Here is a 23,123-nt window from a genome sequence, read left to right as displayed (position 1 = left end):
TCGGGCCTAATTCCTGCCGCCCGGTGGCCTGTACGGGCCCAGCAATGGTTGGAGAGTGGCCTCTGCAGGTCCCGCTCTTGCCTCCCAGGGGCCTCTCCAGGCCCAGCTCTTGCCCCCACGGCGGCCTCCCGGGGCCAAGTCCCTGCCTGCCTCCCAGCAGCCCGCGTGCGGCCCAGCTCCTCCCTCACGGTGGCCTGTTGATGCCCATGCCTCTGGTACCCTGCCCAGAGGCATGAGCCCCTGCCACACACTGGCTCCTCCCACGCTGAGAGAGGTCAGCATGAGCCCTTGCCTCACACTGGCCCCTCCCATGCTGAGAGATGTCAGCGTGAGCCCCTTGCCTCACACGGGCCCCTCCCACGCTGACAGAGGTCAGCCTGAGCCCCTTGCCTCACACCAGCCCCTCTCACGCTGACAGAGGTCCGCGGGAGCCCCTAACCTCACACCGGCCCCTCCCAGGCTGACAGAGGTCAGCGGGAGCCCCTAGCCTCACACCGGCCCCTCTCACGCTGACAGAGGTCCGCGGGAGCCCCTAGTCTCACACCGGCCCCTCCCAGGCTGACAGATGTCAGCCTGAGCCCCTTGCCTCACCCCGGCCCCTCCCACGCTGAGAGAGGTCAGCGTGAGCCCCTGCCTCAACAGGCCACCGTGAGGGAGGAGCAGGGTCGCACGCGGGCTGCTGGGAGGCAGGCAGCGACTTGGGCCTGGGAGGTCGTTTAGGGGCGAGAGCTGGGTCTGGAGACACCCCTGGGAGGCAACAGCGGGGCCTACAGACTCTGTTCTCCAGCCGGAGCTGGTACTGTTCAGGTACTGGGAGGCGGGATATGGGTCTGAAGAGCTTGGTTGCAGAAACTTCGGGGTGTACAAACGCAGGCGGGAGCTGAGCCAAAAAAGCTTGTTTGCTGGGAGGCGGGAGATGCAACCAGGAGAAACAGCTGTGCCTGCAGAGGCCGCCATGTGGGAGGCGGAGGCCGGGCCTCCTCAAATCGGCCTCTCCAGACCCACTTGCAGCCTCCTGGCGTCCTCTCCGGGCCCAGCTCTTCCTCCTGGCTGTGTCTCCAGGCCTGACTCTGGCCTCCCAACAACGTCTTTGGACTCAGCTCCTGCCCAGCTCCCAGCGGCCCTGGTAGGCCCACCACTTCCCGAAGCCAAGCTCCCCAGGCCCAGCTCAGGCCTCACGGTGGCCTCTCCAGGCTCAGCTCCTGCCCTCCGATGGCAAGGTCAGTGGGCTCCTCTAGGCCCAGCTTGGGCCTCCCGGCGGCCTCTGCAGGCCCAAATCGTCCTGAAGTCGGCCTCTCCAGGCCCAGCTCCGGCCTCCCGGTGGCCTCTGCAGGCCCAAGTCGTCAAGTCGGCCTGGAATTGGGCCTGGAGGAGCAGCAAATCAGCCTCCCCGGGCCCAGCTCCGTCCTCTCGGCGGCCTCTCCAGGTGCAAAACTTCCTCGAGTTAGCCTCTCCAGGCCCAGCTCCTCCTGCCTCCCAGTGGCCTCTTTCAGCCCAGACCAGCTCATGGCTCTTGGCGGCCTTCCCAGGCCCCGCTTTTGACTTTTGGTGGCCTCTTCAGGCCCAGAACTTGACCTCCAGTGGGCCTTTGCAGGCCCGGCCTCCTGCCTTTCGAAGGCCTGCACGGGCCTGGACTCACAGCGGACTCACAGCGGACTCTCCATGCCCAGCTAGCTCTCGCCTCATTGCGGCCTCCCGAGTCCAAAGCTCCTGCCTCTCGGCCGCTTCGGCAGGCCCAGCTCCCACCTGCCAGTGGCCTCTTTAGGCCCAGCTCATTCCTCACAACGGCCTTCCCAGGCCCCGTTTTTCCCTTCCGGCAGCCTCTTGGCCTCTAATTTGTTTATCTTTTGTGTATAAATCCCAAAATATTGAATTTTGGAATATTTCCACCATTATGTAATTATTTTGGTAGGTGATTTATTTGGGGTGAGTTTCTGCACCAAGCCCGAATTTTTTTATTTTATTTTACTTATTATTTGGTGTTAAACAGGTTTAATGACGGTCATGGCAACTTTTTGGCACAATGAAAAATATCGCCCATGATCAACGTGTTCTGTTCTGGGGAAGGGGGCAAAGGCAGGGTGAATCACTTTCTTAAAAAGTATAGCTCAAGTTGGGAGTGCAGAGGGAATGGGGAGAAAACCCTCCCGCTGCCTGTGTCGAAGTGCAGGAGTCCCCACCCCCATACTCACCTGAGTCCAGCCCCTCTGGAGAAAGAAGGGGTGCATGAACTCCCCCTAGTCCGCAGGCACCTCCCTGTGGCCCAAGGCCCTCTTCACACTCCATCTTGTAGCCCCTACAGGAGCTATTTTCCGAAAAGTGAAAAGCTCTGAAGGTCCCACAATTCATGGTATATACACCTCCCTCACCAGGGGCTGCAAAGTGGCCTGGAGCTCCATACTGAGTAGAAGTCTTTGGGCCAGAGTCAGCATCTGGCTGACGGTCCGGATATCCTGGTTGGAGTGACCCTGGTGCTCCCTGCCAGGGCCTGGTGCCGCTTGCTGAAGATCATGACCGCCACTCATGGGCCACCGATGTGGTCCTTGTCCCATTTGTTGGGGCTGCGTCCATCCTTCTCAGAAGATGAGTCCTGTTCCTTGCGCAGGGCACTGAGGGACTGGGCCTGACATCATCTGAGTGGTAGAGGCAACTGGGTGTCAGGAGACATGATGGAGAGGAAAGCATCATCATGGTCATTCTCTGTCTCACAGTTCAGCAGGGACTCCCCTGAGGGGCCCAGGGCTCCTCCTCCATGGTGGGAGGTGAGCTTTTACCAGGTTCCACCACCCCCAAAGTGTATGGGGTTGCGGGCCCTGGGCTTTCAGGGCAGGTGGCTCCAGGGGGCCGCCCAGGGTCAACACTCCCTGTCCCACCTGGTGGACGCTCATGAGTAACAGCTGCCAACTTGGCAGGTTGTTTTCTCTGGTTGGAGGCCACTGAGTGACTGGCAGGTTGCTGGGCCTCGTGTGGCTGCAGGGAGGGGTGAGGAAGGGGATGGAGTACCAGGGGAACACGGCCGCAGAGTGACCTTCCACATTCCTCCACACGAACATGCTGACGCCACGGGAGACCTCACTGAACGCAGGCCTGGGGGCCGAGTACTTGGTCTGGGCAGGGGGTTCCTGGCAGGGGCTCACACCTCCTCGCCCCCTCCTCAGCCAAGGTGGCTTGGGCCCAGAGAAGGGGAGGTTGGAGAGGAGCAGAAGGCCTGGCCTCAAGTTTTGTTTTTTTGTTTGTTTTGTTTTTTGTTTTTGAAATGTAGTTTGACTCTTGTCACCCAGGCTGGAGTGCAGTGGCACGATCTCAGTGGCCTTCATACCTGGCTAATTTTTTGTATTTTTACTGGAGGTGGGGTTTTGCCATGTTGGCCAGGCTGGTCTTGACCTCCCGACCTCAGGTGATCCACTCACCTCAGCCTCCCAAAATGGGATTACAGGCATGAGCCACTGCTCCCAACTTCACTCATTTTTACTTGAAAAACTCCATTAAGCATTTTTTTAAGGTAGACCTAGTGGTCCTGAATGCCCTCAGCTTTGTTTGTCGAGGAAACACGTTATTTCTTTTTTCTTTCTGAAGGACAGCTTTGTCAGACATAGTATTAGTTGCTGGCAGTTTTTTTCTTTCAGCACTTTGAATGTATTATTCGATTCTCTCCTGACCTGCAAAGTTTCTTTAACTTTTGACTATTTGATTATATTGTGACTTGGTGAGTATCTATTTGGTTTGAACCTCTTTAGGAATCTTTAAGCTTCATGGATTTAGATGTGTAAATCTTTCCCATGATTTAGGCAGTTTTCAGCCATTCTTTAAATAAGCTTTCTTCTCCTTTCTCTACTTTCCTTCCCAAACTCCCATAACCTGACAATGGTTTGCCTAATGGTGTCTTGTTGGCTTTCTTTTCTCTGTCTCTTTTTTTCTTTTTTTTTTTTTTTTGAGACAGAGTCATGCTCTGTCACCCAGGCTGGAGTGTAATGTGTGGTCTCGGCTCACATTGCACTCCAACCTCCGCCTCCTGGGTTCAAGCGATTCTCCTGCCTCAGCCTCCCAAGTAGCTGGGACTACAGGTGTGTGCCACCACACCCGGCTAATTTTTGTATTTTTAGTAGAGATGGGGCTTTGTCATGTTGGACAGGCTGGTCTTGAACTCCTGACCTCTTAATCTGCCTGCCTCGGCCTCCCAAAGTGTTGGGATTACAGGCTTGAGCCACCACACCCAGCCTTCTTTTCTCTTTTTTATTCTTTTTTTCTTTGTCCTCTGACTGGATAATTTCAGAAGATCTATATTCAAGTTTACAGATTCTCTCTCCTGTTGAAGTTTACTGTTGTGTTATATCACCCAGTCTGGTCTTGAACTCCTGGGCTCAAGAGATCCTCTCACCTTGGCCTCCCAAAGTGCTGAGTTTACAAGCATGAGCCACTGCATCCAGTCAGTCCCAGCACTTTGGGAAGCTGAGGTGGGAGGATCACTTGAGTTTAGGAGTTTGAGACCAGCCTGGGCAACGTACTGAGAACTTGTCTCTATATTTAAAAAAAAAAAAAGTCTTTGGGAGGCCAAAGCAGGAGGATCACCTGAGGTCAGGAGTTCGAGACCAGCCTGGCCAACATGGCAAAACCCCATCTCTACTAAAAATACAAAAATTAGCCAGGTGTGGTGGCACACGCCTGTAGTGGTGGTGCATGCCTGTAGTCCCAGCTACTCAAGAGGCTGAGGCAGGAGAATCACTTGAACTGGGAGATGGAGGTTGCAGTGAGCTGAGATCGCACCAGTGCACTCCAGCCTGGGCAACAGAGTGAGACTCCATCTTATAAAAGGAAAAAAGAAGAAAAGAAAAATTCCATATCTGAGTGTTTACTCCTGAGTTTTTGAGATTGTTATTAAGATCGTGCTCTACTGTGATGATTTGGGTTTGTTTGATAATCAGAAAAAAGCATATTCTTTTGGGTGTTCAGCCACACTGCTTTGGTGTCACAACTGCACATTGGTTTCACAGCTGCAGGACAAATTCGAGCATCCTAAAATGATTCAACAGGAGGAGATAAGGAAGCTCGAGGAAGAGAAAAACAACTGGAAGGAGAAATCATAGATTTTTATAAAACGAAAGCTGCCTCTGAAGCACTGCAGACTCAGCTGAGCACTGATACAAAGAAAGACAAACATCGTAAGAAGCAATAGTTTCTCTTAGTATTCTGAGAGCCTTATCATTCTACATCCAATCTTCCTGTGAGATTGTCTTTGTAGCATTTAACTCTAATTGCAGTTCTCTTTTTAAAAATTGGCTTGCTTATTGTATATTTTCCCCAACTAAAGCGTGAACTCCTAGCAGGTCGTGGTGGCTCATGCCTGTAATCTCAGCACTGTGGGAGGCTGAGGTGGGTCGACTACCTGAGGTCAGGAGTTCGAGACCTATCTAGATAGGCATGTGAAATTATCTAGGAAATCAAAGGATTGCAGATGGAATCAGAACCACGTTGCCACAGTTTCATTCTGGCTTCAGCCTTGAGTACAGTATGGACTGAATGGAGACTACTAGGCTCTCAGCCATCTGCTGCATTCTGGTAGTGCTCTACAATCATGTGTCTCTACTACTTCTTTGCAATGTAAATACTAGTGTAAAACTACTCAGCCACAAGCTCTGAGAGAGATCGAGAGATGTCCTTCTCTTAATAGAGATAAGTCATTTGGTGGAATAACTCTTCGAGTCAACCAGTGTAAGTAACAGAGACACCAAAAACCAGCCATTAGTTTAGTTTGCTTGACCCAGCAATCTACCTCTTAGTGTATGCTTTGGTGACACTCATGTACTTATGCACCAGGTGGCAGGTGTGTACTAGAATTAAGATATTCATAGTAGCATTGTTTCAGATAGTAAAAAAGTGTTATCCACAAAAAATGGATGAATTATCAGTGAAAATTACTGAACTTTGGACACACACACATCCTGCCAACCTTCATCAAAAAAAGTATTATTTTTTTATTCTCCATCCTAACCTAGATAAGTGGAAGAGAAGAAAGAATTTTTTAAAAAAAGTCCTGATAGCTGGAAAACTTCCTTCACTGTATCCAAAGTTATGAGAACTCTTTGGGTTGTGTCTCCAAACTGAGATTCAGAAAAGCAATCACAATTAATCAATAAATTATCATTTCCATAGGACATTTCTAAATTTCCAAAGTGAATATAGCCTTTTATTTTTCAATCCAGCTAGCTAGCTAGGTCCATCCATATCCATGCACATCATCTGGTTTAATAGATTTCTCCTTATGCTGTATTCATCTGTATATATTCTAATGTTGGAGAATTTTCTCAAATTTAAATATGATTTAGATAAACTTAACAGAGTGTCAGCAGTACTTAGATAAAGCATTTTTTTTTTTTTGAGAAATGGTCTCTCTGTCACCTAGGCTGAAGTGCAGTGAGGCAGTTATGCCTCACTGCAGCCTCAACCTCCCAGGCTCAAGTAATCCTCCCACCTCAGCCTCCTGAGTAGCTGGGATTACAGGTGTGCACTACCATGCCTGGCTAATTTTTGTATTTTTTTTTGTAGAAATGGGGTTTCACTGTGTTGCCCAGGCTGGTCTTTCTGGGCTCAAGCAATCCACCCACCTCAGCCTCCCAAAGTACTGGGATTACAGGCATGAGCCACTACATGCAGCCTAGATAAAGCAAATGTTTAAATTGATTTGATACTTGATTTTACTCATAAAAAAAAAACCTGAATGCTAATTGTTAACCAACTATTGTTAAATTTTAAGGGCAGTTGGGTAGCATGGTCTTAGGTCTGATTATAAATGTTTGTCTTTTTTGGGAGCCTGTGATTTTTTCAATACAAAGCAGCTTTTAAAACATCTTGTGAGAACGGTATTTAGGAGGAGAACAAAAAAGGGAATTCTGAATTGTAATGACAGATGTAAACATGTCTTTCATTAGGGTTCACTTTGGTTTTCTTTTTCTTTAGTGGTTTTTGGCAAATTTGTCATATCAAGAAGCAGTTTCAGACACACAAGTTGCTATAGTTAATATTTTATCTTCAACTTCCGGTAAGAAATTTGTCTTTAAAAATCTGCATTATAAATCAGTGTATGTATTTCTGGTATATATATGTGTACATGTACAACATTTTAATCTTGTTATAGCTTCTTACATTAGTTCTAATATACATTAGTCTATTATAACTGCCTTTTAATCTGTATACAGTCAGGTGCTGCATATGATGTTTCAGTCTACAACAGACTGCATATACGATGGTGGTCCCATAAGATTATAATACTGTATTTTTACTGTACCTTTTCTATGTTTAAATATGTTTGGATACACAAATACTTACCATTGTGTTACAGTTGCCTACAGTATTCAATACAGTAGCATGCCATACAAGTTGGTAGCCTACAAGCAATAGGCTTATAGCATATAGCCTAGCTGTGTAGTAGGCTATACCATTTAGGTTTGTGTGAGTATGCCTTATGATGGTGGCACAAGGATGACATTGCCTAACGACACACATTTTCTCTGTATTTATCCCTGTTGTTAAGCATGACTGTAGTTTCATGCCTTAGCCTGTGCTATTTATGTTCCTTCAAATACTTTACAATATTTTTTATATAACAACATATTACAGTTTTATAGGCTGGCCTTTTGTATTGTAGTTGCCTTTCCCTTCACACATCCTTTCCAGAGATCTTTTTCTAGACCCTTTGGCTAAAATTTAATTGCTTATTTCAGAACTATAATTTGCCCTATGATAGGTGTTTTATTTTTAAGATTGAATCACCTTTCAAATCTGGAAGACAAAAGTATTTTTAAAGCTATAAAAGTAACTTTAGGGACACAGGCTTGATTATGATGAAGTCAGCTTGTTACTCTGAATAAGATTTAAGTTTCCTATTAGTTTAAAATAAATAGGACTGTACTTGATCTGTACTGTTGAAATAAACATGGTTTAGTTTGGAGGCTATTTTATGCATGAACTTTAAACATTTCAGTCTAGTCATTACTTAACTGCAGTCATTTTCTTAGTTAAGAGTGACAAAAATAATTTGAAAGGTAGGTATATAATTTGCTTATTTAAACAATGAAGTTGGTAGTAAAAATGTTGACAGTATTTAAACTCATGTACCATTTTTAAATTCTTTTCTCCTCATAGGACTTTTTACCTTAATCCTTGCTGCAGTATTTCCAAGTAACAGAGGAGATAGATTTACCCTTTCTAAACTATTAGCTGTAATTTTAAGGTAAGCATATAGTGTGATAGCTAGTTTACTCTGCTTAAAAATACAATATTACAATTTCTGATAGTGGCACCAGGGTAGTTTGTATTGTAAGAGCAAAGAAAGATGTGGAGAAAAGAAGGCTTTAAGTGGACATGATGCTACTTAGCCCTGTCACATCCTGCACTAGGTTTCTAAACCTTCCTGGGTAGGGTAACCAGAGGGAAAACCCCAAGGCTGCTTTGGTTCCCATTCATGTGTCTGCAGACTCATCAAGTATTGGACTGACGTTCACACTTAATGTGGCAGCTTAATCGTCATAATCTCCCAAGTTTCTATTTCTTTTTCTTAAGGCAATTTCCCCTCTTTGTTTTGATTTTTATTTCTCCTTTTTCTACTTCTCTTAGAAAGCTAACATTCAGTTTTCTCTAATTGTCTAAGCCTCAGGTGATGTTTCAGTTATTTTCTGTATAATTCATTTGGCAGTTTTGCACTACTGCATAATATGAGTGTTGCTGATAACTATACTTAAATATTTTAATTTAACTTTGTGTATGTTTGTCTTGTCTTCCCTACTGGTTTGTAAACCCTTGAAGGCCATAGCCTTGTTTTATATTTGTGTCATCAAAGACCTAGCATAGGGCTTTGCCCGTAGACAGTATTGAAAAAAGATGTGTTGGTTTAATAAAACTTATTTTATGAAACAAAATCAGAGAAGGTAGCAGGATGATTTGATGGAGAGTAGTGTTTCTTGGTTATCAAAGCTGAGATTGAATAAGAGCTCTGCTGTTTGCCCTGGGGCAGTTTCCTTAAACTCTGAAAGGGTTTCCTAGTTGAGAAAATGATATCTATTTTACCTTGCAGCCTTGTTTTAAAGTTTAGTGGTAATAGCTATGAAGTGTCTGGTATTGGGCAATCATAGAAGACTGGTAGCTCTTAATATTAAATGTTTTTCTTTTTTAGTTATAAGGGTAAATTAACCACGGTTGCTCCAATGGGCAGCTGGTTGATCCAACTAATTTATCATTTAGACTTTATGGCCACTAGGGATTTATTCTTTTACATGGTTTACTAATGTTTTAAGCCGAGCAAATTTTTGCATTAGGGAAATATGTTTGTATTGGAGAAGTAAATGAGGTTTTATTTAACTTTATTTAAAATATGTGCTAATTTATAACTTTTCTTCGTGGTATCTTAATAAAGACTTGATAAAGAAGGAAATGGATATAAAATATTGAACTTGTAAGTATTTTGACAGAGTACATTACTTCTTCTCATTAAAGTAGGTAGACGAACAGAGGTTGGCAAACTATGTTGGGTCAGCTGCTGGTTTTGTAAATCAGATTGTATTAGAACACAGCCACTCTCATCTATTTGCAAATTGTCTATGGCCATTTTAGCACTACAGAGGCAGAGCTGAATTGCAATACCATGTGGCCCAGAAGCCTAAAATATTTACTATCTGTACCTTTAAAAAAAAGTGTTACTTAGAAATTTTTTGAGTAAGTATATGTTCTTAAGAATTATGTATTAAACATTGTTTAATATTTTGTTTTGAATTGGCATTTTACTAAGAGATTCAATTTCTGAGGCTATAAAAAGAATTTTACATAGCAACAATCTTGAAGGGAATCTAAGCAAAGAAATCTCATTTCATCAATTGAGAGACAAGAGTGTGGCCTCAAGCCAAACAACTTGGAATCCAATCTCATCTCCATCATTACTAGTTTTGAGATCTTGAACAAGTTCCTTACATTTCTGTGCCAATTTTCTCATCTGTATATTGGGGATAATAATAGGATTTCTCTCATAGGATTATTATGAGGATTAAATGAGTAGAAGTTCTAAAGTGCTTGGAACAATGTCTGATACACAACAGGAGGTGCTCACTATACTTAGCCATTATCATAATCATCATCATTTAAATGGAAACAAAATCCCTGGTTTCTAATATATTGTGGATACTCAATAAATAATAGCTGAATCTGAATATGAACAGTGATTATTACAGAAAATTGTGATGATTTAATTGAAGGGTTTGCATATTTAATGTAAGGACTACACTTGAGTTCTGATGACTTCTTTCCGTAAGGGAATACATATTTTCTTTCATCTTCCTCTCCCACTGCCACACTGGTCTTTCTCATCAGGGTGAGAGAATTAGGCTAATTTTTTTTTTAATTAGCAATATCTCATCTACTTGAAAAAGTGTTACAATTTATAAGATTCATAGAAATAGACAATGTAAAGAGTTCCCTGAGGACAGGAACCACATCTGTATTGTTCACTTCTGTAACCCAGTGCTTTGCCCATATTAGATGCCCAGAAAATAACAGTTGAGTTTATGAATGACCTCTGATATCTCTACATCCTTAATTCAGTCTTATTTTTATCCACTAAAATCATGAGATTAGTGAAATTGTTTAAGCACGTAAGGATAGTTTTACTGTTAATTTAGATTTTACCAATAAGCAAGAGTAGTACCATTGGTGGATTTATATGGGTTTGATATATTTGTATAATCCAAAAGAAAGATTGGAAAGGGATGACAAGTTGGTTAATTCATTCTTAACTGAAAGACAGTGGATAGCATAGCACATAAAAGCACTGGACTCTGGAGTAAAACTGCCTGTATTTCAGTCTCGGCTATGTGATCTTGGTCAAGTTACCTTACCTCTTTATGTATTAGCTTTCACATGTAAAATGGGAATGGCAGTAATAAGACTTCCTTATAAGGTATAATATTGTACATTTAGTGAGGATTAAATGAGTTAATACAAATATAACACTATATTATATTGATATTGTTAGATATTATTATTGAAATTGCTAAATTATTTGATAGTTTTACCCAAAGTTGAGATTAGTCTTGATCACTTATAAATAATTTTTATCTTTATAATTAGCCTTTTCAGAATTCTTTAGCTCATCATTAATGACTGTTATTCTCATAGCATTGGAGGTGTTGTACTGGTAAACCTGTCAGGGTCTGAAAAATCTGCTGGAAGAGGTACAATAGGTAAGTACTTGACTCTGGATTCTCTCTGTTAGAGTAAACAAGAAAGTTACATGTGCGTGCTCATGTGCACAGATGAACGTACGAAGGGTAGGCACTAGCAGGGTGTTTTTTTTTTTTGAACTTTTCCTTTGGAAATAACATAAAAAAATGCGTAAATAGTTTAGTGAATTCTCATAGCCTTCACCCAGATTTTTCAAATGTTAACAACTTACATAAATATTATACAGTTATAAAAATCAGAAATTAACATTGATTATGATACTGTTATCTATAAAGCCTTTTCAAATTTTGCCATTTTTTCCACTAATGTTCTTTTTCTGGTCCAGGATCATTTATTGCATTTAATTGTCGTGTTTCCTTAGTTTCCTTTAAATGCAGAAGTGTTCCTCAGTCTTCTTGTCTTTTATGACCTTGACACTTTTGTAGGGTACCACCTAGTTGGTTTGTAGAATGTTCCTCAATTTGCATTTGTCTGACATTTTCTTTGGTTAAATTGAGGTTGTGCATTTTTGGTAAGAATATAATGGAAGTGATATTGTTTCCTGATCAGTACATTCTACCAAAAGGCACATGATATTGATTTGTCCTGTTGCTGGTAATGTTAATTTTAAGGTGGTTAAAATTAACCACCCTACTCCAGTGTAAAGTTACTAATATTTCCCACTGTAAGTAATAAGCATCTTGTGGGGGATACTTTGAGGCTATACAAATTTCCTGTTGCTGTCATATCTTCACCCACGAATATTGTCATTTACTCTTGATTCTTGATTCATAGTTACTGCTATGGTGAACACTTAGATTTTGATCCATTGCTTAGACTTAACAAAAACAAAAGTAATCAGAACCTAGCTGGGCTGAGCATGGTGACTCATGCCTGTTATCCCAGTGCTTTGGGAGGCCAAGGTGGGAGGATCGCTTGAGGCCAGGAGTTCAATACCAGCCTGGGCAGCATAGTGAGACCTCATAATAAAAAATAAACCTAGATTAATTATTTCTCTTTGAATACTTCTTTAGATATTTGAGGTTTATTGAATAGAACAATGCTTTCTGAATTATTCCTAGCTACTACCCAGTGAGCTGTGCTTTGAACCTCCTCACCTCTTTCTCACCCAGAGCAGCTTTGTGTATATAAAACAATGTATGTATTTGGTATGTGCATGTGTATGCAAGATTTTGTTGACAGGCTTTTCCTTAGCTTTAAAAAAAGTTTGAAAATAATAAAAAAAAGTAATAAAACATTCGTCTTCTGAATAATTGATGAAAGTATTGAATATGACCACTTGGCAGAACATTATTTAGCTGTTTGGAAAAGTTTAAATGTTTTTGAGAGTTAATAAGGAGAATCAGTATTTATTATTCATGTACTGTGAGATCTGTATTATGTTAGCTATTTCGGAACATTAAAACGTATAAATTATGTGTTTGCGGTTTTCAAGGAGTTCTTGATTTGGAACAATATGAGATTTATAAAATGAAGCTACTAGGGATTAAACTAATACCATACTTGACAATAGTAAGTATTGTCTAAAACAGAAGACAGGACAGAAATACAGCCGATTAGAAAGAGGATGCTTTGTGGAAGAAATGGAACTTTAACAGAGCCTTTAAGATGGGAATGGTAGTGCAATACATATTAAGAATGGTATACGGGGGTAAGGAAGACAATACAAGCAACAGCTTAGTGATGGAAAAAAACATTTGTTAAGTTGGAAAATGCCAGGTGTCAAGATTGTTTATGTAGGGTAAAATAAGAAACATGCATTTCTAAATTAAAAACAAAGTGTTACTTTGGAGTTGTATTATTATAATATGTATAGGTTTTGGTCGGATCATTGAGGTGAATGCTTTTGCATTTATTTGTTAACACATTAAACTCCTTCCTGTACTCCTAGAAGACTTGGATGGGGTAGGCTATACCTTTTCATTATATATCTTTATATCAATATAAAGGTGATTTATATCATTATATATCTTTTCACTTTTGTATATTCTTGCAATATTATCTGACACATTATTGGATTTTAAGCGTATATTGAATGAGCTAATGAGTGATTGCTTTAAATCACGTCCATTTTTACAGGTTCCATTTGGTCTCTTGCTGGAGCCATGCTCTATGCTGTCTATATTGTTATGATTAAGAGAAAAGTAGATAGAGAAGACAAGTTGGATATTCCAATGTTCTTTGGTAAGAATATATGTAACTTGGGAGGCTATTTACTCTAAATGATTAACACAGGGTTTTGCTTTTGTTTTTTGGAGGGAATAGGGAAGCCTTTTTTTTTCTTCCGTATGATTCTTTAAAACCATTTAAAGATTATGAAGGCCAGTCCCAATGTTTTCCTTACTTTATCCTGCATAGTTGTGCACCTATGAGGGAGTGCCCATCTCCTCAGTGTGAGACAGAAAGTAACTCCTAACACTTTTTTCAAATTGATGTCTTCAGACTGCAAGTCAGATATTTATCTCACTGATAGGACAGATTTATGCTCTTATAAGCATGTGAGAGTTTACCTGCTGTATTTTACATTTTGCCATTTTTGAATAGTTAGCAAAGGACTGGGGAGACTGCCCCCGAATTATATGTTTAATGCTGTCGCAGTCTATGTACTTATGTACATTAAAAATTGTGGGCCATTTAAATGCTTTCCATTTGCATTTTATCTTTAAGACACAGACACTTTTATAACATAGATTCATTCTCAAATTACCCAATTATAGTTTCTGGATATGGTTTATAAATTTTCCTTTGCCTGACATCAGTTCAGGAAAGAACTTGCGATATCTGTAGGACTGCAGACGAAGAACACATTGACAAGATAATCTTTCAAAAGATATCTGAATATAAATAGATAAAGAAGCTCCGTGATAAGAGTTCAAAGTGCAGCTTACAAGGAGTCAGGAGACCTGGAATCCAGCTGTTGTAACTTTATTTATCTCACAGGCATCTGAAATATGAGGAAATTGGACTAGATGAATGGCCTCGAAACTGTGGTTTAGGGAATAGGTAGGCTTCTGGGATGGTTGGAAGGAAATACAGTTGCATGCAGGGGTCTAGTTCTTGGACTCCTTTGCTGCTTCACCTGTGGAACAGCTCTACTTTGTTGAGCATTTTGCATTAGAATTTAATTTATAGTAAAGATTTTTCTTGTGGCTGGGCATTGTGGCTCACGCCTGTGATCCCAGCACTTTGAGAGGCTGAGGCAGGAGGACTGCTTGAAGCCAGGGATTCAAGATCAGCCTGGGCAACATAGGGAGACTGCATTTCTATTTAATTTTTTTTTAAAAAGACTATTTTAAAACTATTTTAAAACTAAAAATAGATTAAATACTTGTACCTAAAGACTAACAAAAATAAAATGTTTGAAAAGCCATGAGGCTGAATGATTGCTTAAATTCTTTTTAAATATAGAATTCAAGAAATATAGCATAATAGCCAGGTTTGGTTACATGTGTTTGTAATCCCAGCTGCATGAGAGGCTGAGGCAGGAGAATCACTTGAGTCCAGGAGTTCGAGTCTGCAGTGAGCTATGATTGTGTCTCTGCACTCTAGCCTGGGTAACAGAGTAAGATGCTGTCTCTTAAAAAAGAAAAGATAATTTTAATGATATTTTATTTGAGAGTCATAGAAAATTTTATTTGGAATGGAATAAAATGCTAGTTTTTTTTAGTGTTATAGGTAGGTGGTTGGGTCAGTGGTACTTTTTAAAAATTTATACATTGACAACTTGCAAGAAAAATTGCTTAATTTACTCATATTAGGGAGAGTGCATATAGACATGTGGCTTGTGTTGGTCCTGTTCATATGTGATGTGATATGTAAAGCAATATTGATCTGCCCTGGGCTTTAGAATAGACAGGATTTGGAGAAGTTAGGATTGGGATGTTGGGGGCTCTTCAGGCAAGGGAGTGTGAGCAGAGGCTTAACAGGGAGCAGTGAGTAGATCTGAATGATTGTGCTGGAACTTCGCTTTGTGGAAGAAGAACAGAAAGGCATGTGGCGCCAGATTCTGGGCAGTCGAGGGAATAGGTGGGGTCATTGGGACTTTTGTCTCTAGGTCAAAGGATGTTAATTTATGTGGGATTTCATAGACTCAGCACTTCAGGGACTAGAAAATAGATTTAGATCTTGGTAATGCCACATTCTGGTGTTTCATTAAAACAACTTTGTAATGTTATTTAAGCATTTTAGGTCATGTGTCCTTGCTGTATATGCGTTCTTTTGTTGTTGTTTTTTTAATCAATAGATGTAAGTTGGTGTATTAGTCTGTTTTCACACTGCTATGAAGAACTACCTGAGACTGGGTAATTTATAAACAAAAGAGGTTTAATTGACTCACAGTTCTGCATGGCTGGGGAGGCCTCAGGAAACTTACAATCGTGACGTAAGGTGAAGGGGAAGCAAGGCATGTTTTACACACTGGCAAGAGAGAGAGAACTTGAGAAGGGGGAACTGCCAAACACTTTAAAACCATCAAATCTTGTAAGAACGCACTATGATGGGAACAGCATGGGGGAAACCACCCCCATGATCCAGTCACTTCTCACCAGGTCCCTCCCTGACACGTGGGGATTACAAGTCAAGATGAGATTTGGGTGGGGACACAGAGCCAAACCATAATAGTTGGACTCCCTAAAACAGGATATGAGATGGGGAATTTGTGTGGGTGATTTTTTGTGGGGAGTTCACTGAAGGAAAAACTTGCAGTGAAGGAAGCAAGATAGAGAAGGGGAAAGAACCGTGTGGCGCACAAGTATAACTGAGGTTTGGCCCAATTCATTGCAGGTACTGAGGCGGGGAGCAGAGGGAGAGCAGCTAATATGTCTGGGCCTTGAGTCGTGATGGCTGGCCTCGTAAAGCCTCCATCAGTTAGTCATGAGCTGCAGAAGATGGGGTGGAGTGGAGGGTGGGAACTTGCTGGGAAAGGCAGACTTATTTGCCCCCCTTCACAGAAGTGGGGTGGCTGTGAGTCTTTAGCATCAGACAGAGAGTGGGTGCTCCTGCCCTGTTAAGATTTAACTAGGCATCCCTAATGACTGGTTTATTATTTAGGTGACATAGTAAGTATCAATTATATATCTACTGTAATTTAATTTTCTTTTAAGAAAGCTGTATAGTTACATAAATCATATAGCAAATTTGTGACATAAACTGTATAGGAAGTACAACAAAATTTATTATAGAATTGTAATCTTTTTTCTTTATATTCTTTACTTTTACTTGTATATAGTCATATATAAACTTAATTTCTATAATAATATTAGCTAACTTTTATTAAGTGCTTACCATGTGCCAGATACTATGCTATATTGTATGTGTTTTGTCTAATCTTCCCAGAAACCTAATTAAATATTATTAAATGTTATTTTATGCTTATAGATTGGAAAACTGAGGCTTAAAGAGGTATAAGGCTTGCACTACTATTGAGTGATATATAGAGCTGGGATTGGACCCAGGCAGTCAGACTGCCGAGTACACACTTAACCACTATGTGGGATGGCTTTCCTTAATAACTAGTCAGTGGTACTTTGCTCATACGTTGAATAGCTCTTTGTGTGTACATACTTTCTCACTAACTAGTTAGAGGTCTGGGAATGCAGGAACCAAGAGTTTTATCTCCTTTGGAACCTTCTTCCATTATTGCTCGCAAAGCACAAGTGTTTTGGACATAAATAATTGAATCAGAGAGCAAACCATCTAATTCCTCAAAATTAATTTAGGCTGAGTACACAAACACATACACACCAGTTATTTCTTTTAAGTTCTAGGGCACTATATTATCAGTAGCTAAGGTTAACAACCCTTCTTGTTGAGTTGTCCTAAGTGGTTTATTCCATAGTAGTTGCTCCCATACAATGTGGATAGTTGAACTGAGTGATCACCAGTTGCTTCAGACAGTTTTTTTTTTAATGGTGTTGAGCTATTCACAGGACTGATTTAAAAACAAACCAACAGAAGTTTTAGCTAAGGAAACCTCCCAGAGTGCTTTTGTGCAAAATCTAATTTTGATTTTAGAGTTAATAAGCTTGGAAAACAGAAATAAATCAATTTTAACTCTTGTCTCTTTTATACATGTTCAGGTTTTGTAGGTTTGTTTAATCTGCTGCTCTTATGGTCAGGTTTCTTTTTACTTCATTATACTGGATTTGAGGACTTCGAGTTTCCCAATAAAGTAGTATTAATGTGCATTATCATTAATGGCCTTATTGGAACAGTACTCTCAGAGTTCCTGTGGTTGTGGTATGTACTGTTTATTCTCCAATTATTATCAGTTGATTAATTTTTGGATATTTTAAGCTTTTATATTTGTCTGTTTGCTGGTGGCCCTTCCTGTGCACCCCATTCTGCAACACACATACAACTGAATAGTTTAACTCCACTAGAGCAGGGACTTTGTTTTTTAACTTCTGTGTGCCCATTCTAGAGTAGTACCTTGTCCACAGAAGGAGCTCAATAAATACTTGTTGAATGAAAGAATGAATATGAATGGTGTAAATCTGTAAAAATGTTTTAGAAAGTGGAGTATTATGCAAATGAAAGTAGTCATTATCTAATGGATATCCAAACATATGAGGTATGTGTGCCAAGTATGAGTGCATGAGTTCTAGTTGAGAATCCAGGAGATGGTGCTTATTTAAGAGGCTTTGGAATATCTGTTTGCTTGTTCATAGGTGTTTTTGTTTTATTTATTTTCAGGACCTTTCATATGGGTGAGCCAGATATGTAAACCTTAAACTGTGATTGATTTGAGATGTTAACATACTTTGATATGCTGTATATCCAATATACTGATATGCGATAATAAACTTAAAATAGTTTGAAGACAGTATCACGTATGGAGTTTGAGAGACCTTTCAAATAACAGAGCTTTATACTTAGTCCTATTTTTATTTAATAGAAATTTGAAATGAATAGAATGAATAAAACATAAGCAAATAAAATGAATTTTATTACATACCCATTGAAACTGTTAACTAGTTTTCCCTTGCAAAAGACTGCAACAGAAATAGACTTTTTTGTGGAGTCTTCCTTAATGCTCTGCCTATAGTGCTGTGTCTCCCTGCCCAGTTAAGAAATACCTATTTTCTTGGTAACCCCCATATCACTCTCTTTTGTGTAATACTTAAAGATTTACTTTGTATTGTAGTAATTTATGTTCTTATCTAAACTCCTTTGCTGATCTAAAATTCTTTAAAATCATAATCCATTTGCTCATTAATTTTTTCATCTTTAGTTATGTACATTTTAGATACTCGATTTTTTTAACCTTAACTATTAACAGATGACAAAAGGCTTTAGCCTTTAGCTAAATTGGATCCACCTTAACAGCTGGATTAAGTCAAACAGGCTTTATAATTCTACCTCCCAGGTTTTTTATTATAGTACTCTGCATGATAAACATCCAAGAACATATGCTGTATTTGACCCCGAATGCTCTTTTCACAGAGCAGCTAAGTAGTGGGAACCACAAGTACTTGTTTCCTTTACCTCATCAATAAGGACTCGTTGTTCAGCCTCTGTTCATTACTTCTAGTGACACTTTATTGAGAGATAGCCCCTTTTATTGCAGGACAGCATTATTAATTCTGACATATACTGAGCTAGATTTTACTTGCCTATAACTTCCATGGATCTGTAGTCCTAACGATATACATTATGGTTTTATCTTGGCTTATAATTCATTTTCTCCTTATATGCCCAAATTATCAGTCTTTATAAATGGCTCATCTGTCTCCATTGGGTGTAATATTTTCTTTCAATTCAACAAAATTGTATGCAGATAGATATTTCAAAATTTCATACCCACATTGATAATTCAAGGTGAAAATAAAGAGCTTACTTAGCTTTTGGTTAGGACAATTGTTAGAAAAATGGAAAACAACAAGAAAATATTTTTTAAGAATATTCAAGTCTTTCTTTTTTTATGCCAAGCCAAATCAAAAGAGTAACACATGATTTTAGTGTTCATGAAGGTGAGATATTTTTGCTTGGTGACAGAATCACATGTTGGCTTATCACTTCCTTAAGGTCTATGTGTGAAGTATTGTCCTGCAGTGTTAATAATGCTGTTTTCTTTGTTATCTACAAATCATCACAAAACTGTAATAACTGTTCAACAGTTTTTTAAAAAAATTAATGAAATATAAGCTATACACCCAAAGTTGAATAATATCTGCAAACAGATCTTGAAAATAGCATAAAATATTTTGAGCTTTTTACACTTATATATTTGTATTTTTAATATTTGAAGAAAAACTTTGAGAATCATCTTAATAACTTTATTATATTTTATGTTTCAATCCATCCTAGCCTCTTATCTTTGCTCCTGATCTCACAGGCCTATATTATAGGATAGAAAGTCTTTGTTCAGTGTTTTTCTTTGGTTGTTTAATTTTTTAAATATAGAAATGTATATTTTCTTTTTTTCAGGGGCTGCTTTCTTACCTCATCATTGATAGGCACACTTGCACTAAGCCTTACAATACCTCTGTCCATAATAGCTGACATGTGTGTGCAAAAGGTAAGGAAGCTATTTATTATTCATAGATATTTTAGGTGTGTTATTAAAACAAACCTAATGAAAGTTGAGATGTGATTAAATTATAAGGATACAAACATAAATAATACTTGATGCTTTCTCTCCCAAGGTGCTTTACTACATAGAAATATAGAAAGTACCGAAGAAATAGATAATTTCCATTTTTAGCTTTTCCATTTTTTCCCTAAATTTCTAAGTTAAGGGCATCATCTTCATATGTAGTTCTCCAGTTTTTGAGCTGATTCTGTTCCAGATGTTCTTTGGTAAGTCACATTTTATCATACAAGCATTTTAGTTTCTGCGATAAACCCTGTCACAGGCTCCTTCACACTGTGCTGAATGAGCAGCACAGGAATCATGCTGTTTGCAGTAAAAGTTAGCCATCTCTCTCTGGACTCAGCAGAGTGGGTATCCCATCCCGTTTCTCTGAAGGCCTAGTATGGATGTGGGGATTCTCGTGATAAATATTGGCAATGCTAACACCACAGAAAAGAGAATCTGGGATGTTGCTGCCAGCAGCCTAGAAGGGAAGAGTTTATTCAGTGCTCCTGAGTGTAGCAGGAAGAACAGAGGTATGCTGTTGCCCAGCACTGAAAGATGGAGCATAGCCATTTATCACACAGTTCAGTATATGTAGGCATTTAACTTTTAACTGCAACTACTAAGTCACAGAAGTGTATGTGTGTGTGTGTGTGTGTGTGTGTGTGTGTGTATGTGTGTTTTAGTCTAATATAATTTGAAGAGGGAAATACTTCAAGGCCCAAAGGCTTATAATGTGTACAAGCAATAATCAAAATTTTAAACCTATTTTTCTCTAGGTCTTAGCCAGGCACAGTGGCTCACGCCTGTAATCCCAGCACTTCGGAGGCCGAGGCAGGCAGATCACTTGAGGTTAGGAGTTCGAGACCAGCCTGGCCAGCATGGTGAAACCCCGTCTCTACTAACAACACAAAAATTAGCTGGGTGTGATGGCAGGCACCTGTAATCCCAGCCACTTGGGAGGCTGAGGCAGGAGAATCACTTGAACCCGGGAGGCGGAGATTACAGTGAGCCAAGATCATGCCACTGCGCTCCAGCCTGGGCAACAGAACAAGACTCCATCTCAAAAAAAAAAAAAAAGATAAAAGCAAAATATGCTTAGTGCTGTATATCCTCTTTATTTATAAAATAATTCTTTACTGATATTTAACTTTGTTTTATGGTCAGTAAATTCTTATTTGTCATGGTTAAAGAACTGAGATTCTTTCCTTAATTGAGAATTAATTATCTTACATAACTTGCATTTTCAAAGAATGTGGATATTCTATATAACACTAACATTGCACATTATTACACATCATTCTTTTATAGATTTAAGTAATATCTAGGCCCTTCTTCATCTTCAGGTCATAATCCTGAATATGAACTAAACTGGTTGTGAAACTGGGAAGGTGCTACTTGTTAGAGGATTTTGGTAGACTACTGTGTAAATCATCTTTATTGTACTGATATTTTAAAAACAAAAGCTTTCGTAGATTGAAAAAAATTGCAGCTTAATGTTCAGGAATTTTTAAGAAAATAGTCACAGGGGACCTAATTGTATTAAATGATTAGTCATTTCATAATTATCATTACAAACAATAATGGTTATAATTTGTTTAATAAAGTATTTTACGGTAAAGACAAAACGGGGAAATGTATGCACATGCAATTAATTATAAAAACATAACCAAACTTTAACTGATTGCCCAGTTCTGGATATGAAGACAATCAAGAAAAGATTTGGTGTTCTTGATTGTCTTCATATCTAGAACTGGGCAGTCAGTTAAAGGAGCAGGCTGTGTGTTGGTGTCAGGATTGAGGTTAGGGAGATTCCATCTGGAAAAAGCAGCAGTGTGTGTCCAGAACTGTAACACAAACATGATAAGAGAAATCTACTTTTCTAGGGTTTTTAGGTTTAATTAGCTAACTGTATTTATATATAGCTTCTGAAATGTTAGCATTTATTAACATTGTGCTTGAAACAAATTGGTTATTGAAATCTATTTATAATCATTTTATATAACAGAAATCATCCTTGATCATATTCTATTTGATATTCAGATATATTTAGGAATTAGAAAAAAATTTTTTGTTTACATAGGTAATTTTCTTTGTTGTAATAAATGGCTTCATTTCTTTTGTCTTAGCTTGTTGGAAATCAAATTAGAAGTTTTTTATTATGAGACAACATATAAACAGCTACATTGTGGAAAGTGAACTTGCCTTCTAAAGTCTTCTAGGGCTTTATCTATCTTTATTAAGTTTGCTTAGATTCAGTTATGAAATAAGGTTTTTAGTTGAATATTCATGAAATAATTCTATCAACTATATCTACATTTTTAATCGCATTATTTATAACTTCTTAATACCTTTTCTGATCTTGGATAATTTAAATGCAGCATGGTTTTTCCTGATTATTAGTCATTCTGGCAAATATTCCAGGAATATGTTAAAATATATTGGTAATTTCATAACTAAATGAAGGCTTTTCAGTTTAATGACTATTCTTTCCGGGGTGTTCTTAGGCTGACTCAGTCATTGTATATGAATACCATAGAAATAGGGCATGCATGTTAAAAATTGTCAGTTATTATTCTTGTGTTATGCATTGTGAGTTCCCTCATAAAAGACATTATGCTCACAAAACTCGTTTACTCTGACTAATGGTGCTATGAAATGGAATAGTATATGTTTTCCACCAGAGGGAGTCTTACCTATGATTCCATGCCCTTTTTTTTTTTTTTTTTTTTTAATTCTCAAAGAGGGCAAACACAGTTTTCCTTCCCTATTTTATAGATAGAAGTTACTATTTTCATCATTATTTTTAAAGCAAACCTCCTGTGTGTTACACTTAAGTCTCAGTGGTTGATCAGTGTAGGCTTCTTTGACAATCGTTTCTGATCTTTAGCTGAGTCTAGATGGTAAAAGTGAACTAGTGAAAGGGAAGAATGAGTTTTGTTTTGGATGGCATCTCATTATTTTTTATTTTCTTTTTATTTATATATTTGTTTTTCTTATTTTTTTTCTTTTTGATTTTAATACCTCCACCCTACTTACAGATATTTTTTATTTTCTTGACAACCCTGATAAATGATGGATTGGAGGATCAGACTTGTTGACATCACTGATGAGGCTTGTCTTGTTGCTTGTCTTCTCTGGCTAACGTTCCTTAGTAAAAATATTTCTATTTTTTTTCTTTATTTTATTTGGTCATTATTTCATTTTGAGCTTTTTTCATTTATTACTAGATAAGCGAGTTTTGAGTGTCAAATTTGCACTTAATTTGTTTTTGGTACTGTCATAAGGACTGTAGCATACACAGCATACTACAACTGTAACTTTT

The 23,123-nt window shown here is 39.1% G+C and overlaps 1 protein-coding gene across 1 annotated transcript in view; it reads left to right on the top strand.

The window, feature by feature from the left end:
* The window catches only part of LOC129525023 (solute carrier family 35 member F5-like), a 67,498-nt gene that overhangs the window by 38,560 nt on the left and 5,815 nt on the right, over positions 1 to 23,123 (top strand). The window contains exons 2-7 of the mRNA XM_063709795.1: positions 5,017 to 5,159; positions 8,140 to 8,227; positions 11,158 to 11,222; positions 13,303 to 13,407; positions 17,301 to 17,460; positions 19,651 to 19,741. Of these exons, the coding sequence (XP_063565865.1) occupies positions 5,017 to 5,159; positions 8,140 to 8,227; positions 11,158 to 11,222; positions 13,303 to 13,407; positions 17,301 to 17,460; positions 19,651 to 19,741 (652 nt within the window). The remainder of the gene's footprint in view (positions 1 to 5,016; positions 5,160 to 8,139; positions 8,228 to 11,157; positions 11,223 to 13,302; positions 13,408 to 17,300; positions 17,461 to 19,650; positions 19,742 to 23,123) is intronic.

The sequence above is a fragment of the Gorilla gorilla genome, chromosome 8, assembly GCF_029281585.2.
Source record: "Gorilla gorilla gorilla isolate KB3781 chromosome 8, NHGRI_mGorGor1-v2.1_pri, whole genome shotgun sequence".
NCBI lineage: Eukaryota > Metazoa > Chordata > Mammalia > Primates > Hominidae > Gorilla > Gorilla gorilla.
The sequence above is the reverse complement of the archived record's forward strand: the minus strand, read 5'-3'. Positions and strand labels throughout refer to the sequence as shown.